The sequence below is a fragment of the Leptonychotes weddellii genome, chromosome 10, assembly GCF_054177405.1.
Source record: "Leptonychotes weddellii isolate Sample4059 chromosome 10, ASM5417740v2, whole genome shotgun sequence".
NCBI classification, from domain to species: Eukaryota; Metazoa; Chordata; class Mammalia; order Carnivora; family Phocidae; genus Leptonychotes; species Leptonychotes weddellii.
Window position 1 is genome coordinate 121083973 of NC_138378.1, and position 8755 is coordinate 121092727.

The 8755-nt window shown below is 53.8% G+C and overlaps 1 protein-coding gene across 2 annotated transcripts in view; it reads right to left on the reverse strand.

Annotated features, from left to right (window-relative positions):
• The window catches only part of COLEC11 (collectin subfamily member 11), a 35493-nt gene extending 27234 nt beyond the window's left edge, over window positions 1-8259 (reverse strand). Inside the window, exons 1-2 of one of the 2 annotated variants that reach the window (XM_081797256.1) lie at window positions 5816-8259; window positions 1145-1288 (exon numbers count right to left, since the gene is read on the reverse strand). In XM_081797256.1, the coding sequence (XP_081653382.1) occupies window positions 1145-1262 (118 nt within the window). In that variant the 5' untranslated portion in view covers window positions 1263-1288; window positions 5816-8259. The remainder of the gene's footprint in view (window positions 1-1144; window positions 1289-5815) is intronic. The other variant, XM_081797255.1, reaches the window with a different exon arrangement.
• Window positions 8260-8755: the final 496 nt, after the last annotated feature.

An 8755-nucleotide genomic window follows, 5' to 3' on the forward strand; every position in this document is an offset into this window, starting at 1 on the left:
TGCGTTGGCGTTGTTGTCCTCCAAGGAGCCCACCCCCCGTCCTGCTCACCGAGACCACCTGCCCCGTCCGCCCTCGGCTGGAACCTGCCCTCACCGGCCCCATCTGCCCTCACAAAGGCCTGGTCTCTGGAGACGCCCGGCTCTGTCTTGGGTGGCAGTCATTCTCATCAGGGGTCGATAGCCCCTAAATGTGAGTCTGCTTCCTCCAATGTCTCCATAAGGAGACCTGACAGCATCCCCATCACAGGACCATCTGGCAGAGACCAGGCTCTGGGGCCGGGTCCACGTAGACCAAGTGGGAAGGGAGGGAGAGAAGGGAATTTGGGGAGGGAGCCTCAGGTCGGCCCCTCTTCACCCAGGCCTCTTGCTCCTAGAGGAGGAGGCCCAAGCTCACCTGCCCCATGTGCGGCATGACCCTGTCCCTGTTTCAAAGGTTTTTTTATAACATTTGAACAAGAGGTCCTCACGTTGATCTTGCACTGGGCCCTCGAATTGTGGAGCTGATCCTGCATGGGAATTACAAGGTTTTGGAATCTCTTGCCTGTGCTATGGAGAAACCAGGGACTTTTCTAAACGAAGATGACCGTCTGAGGGCCGATACTTTCCCGCGGGCTGGTGCCCACCCCCGCCACATCTGCTCTGCAGAGCAAAGCTCCCCCTGGAAGGAAATTATAGGAAAGCCAACGAGAGAAAAGCTTTGGGGTTTGTTTGTTTGTTTGTTTTTTAAAGAAGAAATTAAGAGCTCTCAGGAACCAGTGGAAGAGCCGGGGCTTCATAGCTGTGTGACCCAATTTCCGTCGCTCATCGATTATCTATGTCGCTGAATGTCCCTGAGCCTTGAATGTCCTTATCTGCAAAATGGACCAGACGAGATTATCTCATTCTGAAAGTCATCTGAGGTAGTGTGTGTGGTGCCTGGAACGAACGTTAGCGGCCTTTACGGGGTCCCTGTGGGCAGAGGTGCAGATAAGTGGCTAGCTTCAGAATTACAGAATCCCTTGGCCAAAGAGAGTGTAGACATTATGTAGTCCACCCTGAGTTTGGCAGATGGGGAAACTGAGGCACACCTTGCTCAGACCCTGAGCCGGCAGCAGCACCAGCCCTCGGGCCTCGGCCACACTCGGGAGGCCGAGGTTGGGGTTACCTTTGAGGCCTGGGACGAGAATGTGCAGGGAGCAGGCCTCTTCGGCCGTCTGCTGAGGACGTCCGGCCGGAAGCAGCCACAGGAAGGCCAGGCCGATCAGAGCCAGATCCCTCTTCATCACGAGCGCTTGCGGGACGCTGGCTCCTGCATCAAGGAAGGGGACTCAGTGACGGGAACTCAGACACCGGGGCCGGCGAGTGACAGCGTGCAGGCCAGGGCCAGGGCGCAGGGGGCTGTCAGGGGCCCCTCCCAGCCTTCGGGTCTCTCCCTCAGGGGCCCACCTTCGCCTCCCCTGCCCGGCCACGCTGGACTCCCACCCTGACGGCTGCCCCCAGATTCTCGCTTCTGCTTCTCTGTGGCTGATACGTCAGACACACAAAGGCACATGTGTGGTGCTACAGAAACCCCGACATGCTGCCCAGAACAGATGGTAGAGCCCAGGCGCTCCCAGGACGGGCCGGTCCCCCGCGGTCCCCGGGCCCAGGACCCCCCCCATAGCCCTTGAAGCTGAACTCCTGGGCTGTGAACGCATGTCTCCTGTGGCTTCCTAGCCTTCCTACACACCAGTGTGTTCTTTTTTTTTTTTTTTAATAGCATGGTTATACTATTTTATTTATTTATTTATTTGACAGAGAGGGAGAGACCGCGAGAGAGGGAACACAAACAGGGGGAGTGGGAGAGGGAGAAGCAGGCTTCCCGTGGAGCAGGGAGTCTAATGCGGGGCTCGATCCCAGGACCCCGGGATCAGGACTTGAGCCGAAAGCAGACGCTCAATGACTGAGCCACCCAGGCACCGCCCCGCACCCCCGATGGTTTTCTTTTTTTTTTTTTTCTTTTTCTCTTTTTTAAAGATTTCATTTATTTATTTATTTGACAGAGAGAGACCCAGCGAGAGAGGGAACACAAGCAGGGGGAGTGGGAGAGGGAGAAGCAGGCTTCCCGCGGAGCAGGGAGCCCGATGCGGGGCTCGATCCCAGGACGCCGGGACCATGACCTGAGCAGAAGGCAGACGCTTAACGACTGAGCCACCCAGGCGCCCCACACCAGTGTGTTCTTAACAAAGTTGTGCAGTGTGCCTGGCTTGGAGCGTTCCCGGCACCGGCTGTGTGTGCGGCCTCTGAGCGTGCCCGTTCTACTCAGCATCAGGCCGTGGGCTCGAGTGCAGCCGTAGCTCATCGGTCTCTGTGTCGCTGAGACAGCACCCGTCACCCCTGTGTGTGGCACAGGACGGAAGGCACAGGAGGACACAGCTGGCCCTGCGTCCCCGTGTAATCAGGCACACCGGTTCTCCCCTTGGGGCCAGAGAGGAGGTCCTGGCGGCAGCACCCAGAGAGCCCTCACCTGAGACTTTGACGTCCAAACGGCGCAGGGTCTGGGGACAGCTGTGCATCTGGCAGCCCCGGGACCAGTGCCCTGGCCTCATCACGTGTCCGTCTCCGGCCTGTGTCATCTTAGAGGGGAGGGAAGAGCCCAAGAGGCCAGCTCGAGGAGAAGCTGAGTGAAGCACAGAGAGGCCCGCGAGGGGCACGTGCTCACCAGAGACAGCCGTGATGCTACCGTCACCAGGCACGGGGCCGGGCCGCGGCCCGCGGTGGCTCCAGGCACAGGAAGCCGGAGCCTCTGAACCGAGACCTTCTGTGCCCAGCCCCCAGCTTCCTGCAGTTTCTCCATGAGATGGACGCAGGCAGAATCCGCGTGTGCTCTGGGACACCCTGCAGCGGGGACCCAGCCGTCCTCAGCGGCGGCACGGGACAGACTGTGACGGGCAAGTCCCCCTCGACGGGGGACAATAGAAGGCCGGCCGCGGTCAGCACATTGCGCCATTTCACAGGTCAGGGAACCAGAGGTGAGGGAAATGAAGTTAGCTGCCCAGCGTTACCCCACTAGCAGGTGGGGAAGGTGGGGTCGGACCTGGGGCCTCCTGATGCACCTGACCTCTCCCTCCTGCTCCTGTCAGCCGTCAGAGTCGGGACCCACCCGCCTCCTTACATCACCATGGCCGTGTGCTTTTACTGTGTGTTATTTCATGTGTGGGAGAGAGAAAAGGAGCCACTATTTACTACCAGACATGGACACACAGACCTTATTTAATTCCCAAAACCACCTTGGACCTGGCTTCTCGCTGTAATGGTGACGATGCCCAAGCCACTGGGGTCTGGACGGCCAGGCTCCCTCCCAGCTGGACCTCCCGGCTGGCGCTCGGCCTGCCCGTGCTCGCACAAGTGAGTAGCTCCAAGGAGAAGGAAAAAGACATGCAAGTTCGCCCACACTCTGCAAGGATGAGCTTCACGTCTCCCCTGTCGCTGGGCCTTGGGTCCCAGTGCCAGGGACTTGCTCTGGAAGTGGGTCACGTGTGACCACCGCTTGCAGCTGGGAAAGCGCTGGGGGCCCCGGGCAGGAGCTTAGCAGACACTGAACTGAGCAAACAAAAGGATGCATGAAGGAATGAATGAATGAACATACAAGTTCACAGCGGCAACACCTGGAATTTAATGCTCTCTTCGGCTACTGGTTTTCCTCATTCCTCGAGGGCTCTTCATGCCTAGATTCACATGGGACTCCCGGGGCTGGCGCCTCGGACACACGGCCGGTGCTGGATGGCCCCGCAATTGGTCCTGGCCCTGCCGTCGGGTCCTGGAATGCCTAAGGGTTTCCTGACAAAGGAGCAGCCGGGCCTGTTTGCCACAGTGTGTCTTTCACCGAAAGGAGCTGAGCTGCTGCTTTGGAAGCAAATGTGGGTTCTCTCCAGAATGTAGCTCTTAACAGTAATGATAATATAATGTTGTATGTCAATTATATTTCAATTTTAAAAAGTCATGATAAACATTTGATCCAACTACATTTGGGCTCGAGCCTACAGATACTTGCTTCTTGGTGTTTGTGGATGCAGATGGGGTTTAGATTTTTTTTAAATGTCTCAGGTGGCAAAAGCTGACTTGGGAGTTTCCTCTCCAGCTAGAAATGGTTGAGTCAGGACACAGCCATGCTGCTCAGCACGACTCTGTGCTCCCACCCACGGCTTCGGCTTCGAGGGACAGTGGTCGCCACCTACCAAGAAAGGAGGTGCAGGGCCAGCAGAGAGCCCCGCACAAGGCGCACAAGACGCAGCCCGAACCCCTCCCTGCAGCCCTGAGCCCTCACCTGCTCCCCGCCTTCTGCAGCTCCGGGGCAGAGAGCAGGGCAGCCCTGGGGCGGGGGGCGGGGGAGGCCTGCCCCCAGGAGTTCCAACTCCTCCCTGTCCTCGTGGGAGAGGAATTCCATTTGTAAACGGAGGCCTGCCACCGGGCCCTCTTTAAGAACCACATCCTGATCCAGCCAGAGACCAGCAGGTTCCCACCCTCCCTTCAGCGCAGGAAGCCAGGGTTTCCCGGGGGAAATTCAATTTGGAATTCTTAGTAGAAGTTCATTGTAAGAATGAAATTCTCTCTCTTTTTTTAAAAAAAGAATGAAATAGACAATTTAAAAAAGTGTGGTATAGGGTGCCTGGGTGGCTCAGTCGTTGGGCGTCTGCCTTCGGCTCGGGTCATGATCCTGGGGTCCTGGGATCGAGCCCCGCATCGGGCTCCCTGCTCAGCGGGAAGCCTGCTTCTCCCTCTCCCACTCCCCCTGCTTGTGTTCCCTCTCTCGCTGTGTCTCTCTCTGTCAAATAAATAAATAAAATCTTTAAAAAAAAAAAAAAGTGGTATGATTTGCCAAACTCACAATGCTACATTTTCATTAAACATCTGTAGCATTTATAGCTGGAGAACCACATCTGGAAGCGCCAGGGAGCTCTGCGGACGGACACTCCCTCCCCGCCCAGCTGCTTGCTCCCCACAGTGACACGGGGTCTCCCCGAGGGCCCACCCGAAGGGCACACACTAAGGAGGAAGAGGCCCTTCCCCTAGCTTTCCGCAAACCGTCTGTCTGTCCTCTCACGGCCTCCAGATTTCTCAAACTCGTAGATGAGCTGGAGACATGGTGAAAGCTCGCGGCGAAAGCCCGGGCTCGGCTCTGCCCGGCCAGGAGAGCGTTTCCCATCAGATCAGAAGTCCTGTCATGCACGTGCGGCGGCTCTCCCACTTCGTCTTTTAAATTCCTAAGCGCTACCTGACTTCAGCCTGGAAGGCCGGTTGTGACAGCCAGCGGGGGAGGAAGGGCCCCCGTCACACCAAGTCTTACCCAGTTTGGGAGACCAGAGGCCCCCACTCCAGTCCTGTCTTTGCCGCATTACTGAGCCAGAACAGAGCCACAGGCCATGAGTACAGATTATTGATGCGGCCCACGGCGCCCCACCCGTAGGTGGCGGACATTCCCCGGGGACAGGCGGTTGGTGCTAGGGCCACCTTTCACATGGGCACTGGGGACTCGGGAAAACATGGCTGAACCTCTTGGACCCTGTGCAGAGCTGAGAAGGCTGCTCCTCATGAGTCCTCCTCATGAGCCAGCCCCACGAAGTTTCCACCATGAGCCCCTGAATTAATCAGACCTTGGAATTCTAGAGCTAGATCCATTTGACAGACCCCATCCTTCGTGGGGACCAAAGAACAGACTCCCACCCTCCCTTCCACCTGAGTCCTCCCTCTGGCCGCGTCTGGAACCTCGCCTTCCTAGCTCAGTGTATTCCCATCGACTGGCGGACTCCCGCCCTGCTCCCCAAGGCTGCCAGGTCACCGGGCAGAGCATCCCTACCTGCAGCACACGTCAGGCGAAGGGGGCGTCCTGACCGTCGGGGACCCGCGAGGACACTGCGCCCGGGAGCCTCATGGCTGCTATTTACAGAGGCCGCGAGCCCCACAGGCCAGGCGAGCACGGCCTGGCCTGTCAGGCTGCCCAGCAAATCAGGCTGGTGTCTGCAGCCTTATCTGCAGAGTTTCCTGTTTGAAATACATCAGCTGTCCTGGGGGAGGGCAGTGGTAAGAGTGTGGGAACGCTGGAAGCAGCCCCGGGGTCAGGCCGCAGACCCGCCGGAGACGGCCTTGCAGCTCTTCACCCCAAGCACCCCAGCCTGACTCTTCTGTGTCTCTTCTGTTCTATTTCTCTTCTCCTTCTGAAAAAGCAAGCATGAGTATGGTGGGCGCTGAGGAAAGCATGAAAAGCCATCACTGGGTGTCACATCAGACAGAAATAAATGTGGCTGACATGCTTCCTTCCATGCCCTCCATATAGGGTTTCACTTCAAGGCATTCTCTGCTTGTCTACTGCCTGTCGAGACCTAACCCACGCGAGACCCAAACTCACTCCACCAACTGACGTTTCACGTAAAGGCAAAACACGTCTCTGTGGTGGGTGGATCAGGCTCCTGGCTCTTACCCGATGAGCGGAGGGGCCTTCTTTAAGAGAAAGATACAGACATACAATTATGATCACAAAAGGCTACATTCAAAAGTGCATTTTTATTTAGACTGAAAGAAGTCACAACAGAGCACAAATTTTGTAAAAACTTTTGAATTCAGGATGCCTAGGTGGCTCAGTCGGTGAAGTGTCTGCCTTCGGCTCAGGTCATTATCTGGTGTCCTGGGATTGAGTCCCACGTCGGGCTTCCTGCTCAGCGGGGAGCCGGCTTCTCCCTCTCCCTCTGCCCCTCCCCCTGCTTGTGCTCTCTCTCTCTCTATCTGACAAATAAATAAAATCTTTAAAAAACCGTCCAATTCCACATACATCACAAAATCCATGAAAAAGAATGGATTCTTTATTAAAACTACCTAATAGCATAAATAAATCTGAAAACTTAGGCCCAATGGACCACTTCCTAGAAACACACAACCTACCACTTAGCAGCCCCCTAACAATTAAGGGGATTGAATTTGTAACTTAAAACTGCCAGAAAAGAAGCTCCAGGCCAGATGACTTCACAGAGAATTCTACCAAACTTTTAGAGAAAAATTAACACCAATTTTACACACCTCTTCCAGGAAAAAGAAGAGGGAGGAGCATTTACTAATTCATTTTACGAAGTTGGTGTTACCCTGATACCAAAACCAGAGACAGTACAAAAAAAAGAAAGAAAAGTATAGACCGATAACCCTTATGAATACAGATAAAAAACTCAAAATGTTAGCAAATAGAATTCAGCAATATATAAAAAAGATATATACACTATGACCAAGTGGAGTATTTCAGGGATGCAAGGCTGGGTCAATATTCAAAAGTCAACCAATGTAATCAACCATCCTTTGTTAGAACAGTGGAAAATCACATGATCATATCAATAGGTACAAAAAAAGCATTTGACAAAATTCAACACCACTTCATGATAAAAACCCTCTGAAAAATAGGGATGGGGGGTCCTCCTCAGCTTGATAAAGAGCATCTATGTCAAAAACCCGACAGTAACATCATACTCAGGAAGGACTGAACGTCTCCCTAATATCAGGACACAGCCAGGACACCCACTCAGACCAGTTATCCAACACGGTGCTGGGAGTCCCAGACGGCAAGAAAGATGTGGGAAGGGAACAAAAGGCACATGGGTCCGAAAAGAAACACAGAACAGCCCCTCCTTGCAGATGACATGACTGTCTGCTTGGAGAATACCAAGGAGTCTACAAAAACTCCTAAAACCCAGAAGGGAGCTCGGCGAGGCTCAGAGCACAACATGAACATACGGAAACCAAGCGTAGTTCTAAAAGCTAGCAATGAACACATAGACTCTGAAATCAAAAATCACGATCACTCAAAGGAATGAAATGCCTCGGGGTAAATCTAACAAAACATGTCGGGATCTAAGTGCTGAAACACAAGGTGCCAATGAGGAAAATCACAGCAGCTCTAAGAAACCAAGTCGCGCTCCCGGACTGGGAGGCTCAGCACCCGGGGAAGACACCGATTCTCCCCAGAGTGATCTGCAAGCTTAACACAATTCCTGTTAAAATCCCAGCAAGACATTTTGAAGATAGAGACAGGATTATTCTCAAATTTATATGAAAAGACAAAGGAAGCAAGTAGCTAAAACAACTCTGAGATGAAGAATAAAGTAGGAGGGATCAGTCTGCCCAGTTTCAAGATACAGTGGGGCAGACCAGAGAACCCACACAAACATACCCAACTGATTTAAGGGTTTGTTTGAGGGGTTTTTTTTGTTTTGTTTTGTTTTTTTAAAGATTTTATTTATTTGACAGAGACGCAGCAAGAGAGGGAACACAAGTAGGGGGAGTGGGAGAGGGAGAAGCAGGCTCCCTGCTGAGCAGGGAGCCCGATGCGGTGCTCCATCCCAGGACCCCGGGATCATGACCTGAGCCGAAGGCAGACACTTAACGACTGGGCCACCCAGGCGCCCCTAAGGTTTTTTTTATTGTGATAAAATACACATAACATACAATTTACCATCGTAATCACGTTTTAGTGTAGAGTTCAGTATATTAACTACATTCCTAATGTCCCATGGCCCTACTGTCCATCTCCAGGACTCTTTCCATATTGTGAAACTGAACCTCTGTCCACATACCGCTGAATTCCCATTACACCCCCACCTCAGCCCCTGGCCACTACTATCTGGCTTCCTATGATTTTGACTATTCTAAGTATCTCATGTAATTGGAATCCAACAGTATCTGTCCTCCCGTGACTGGCTTATTTCACAGAGCGTCATGTCCTCAAGGTTCATCCGTGTCGTAGCAGGTGTCAGAACGA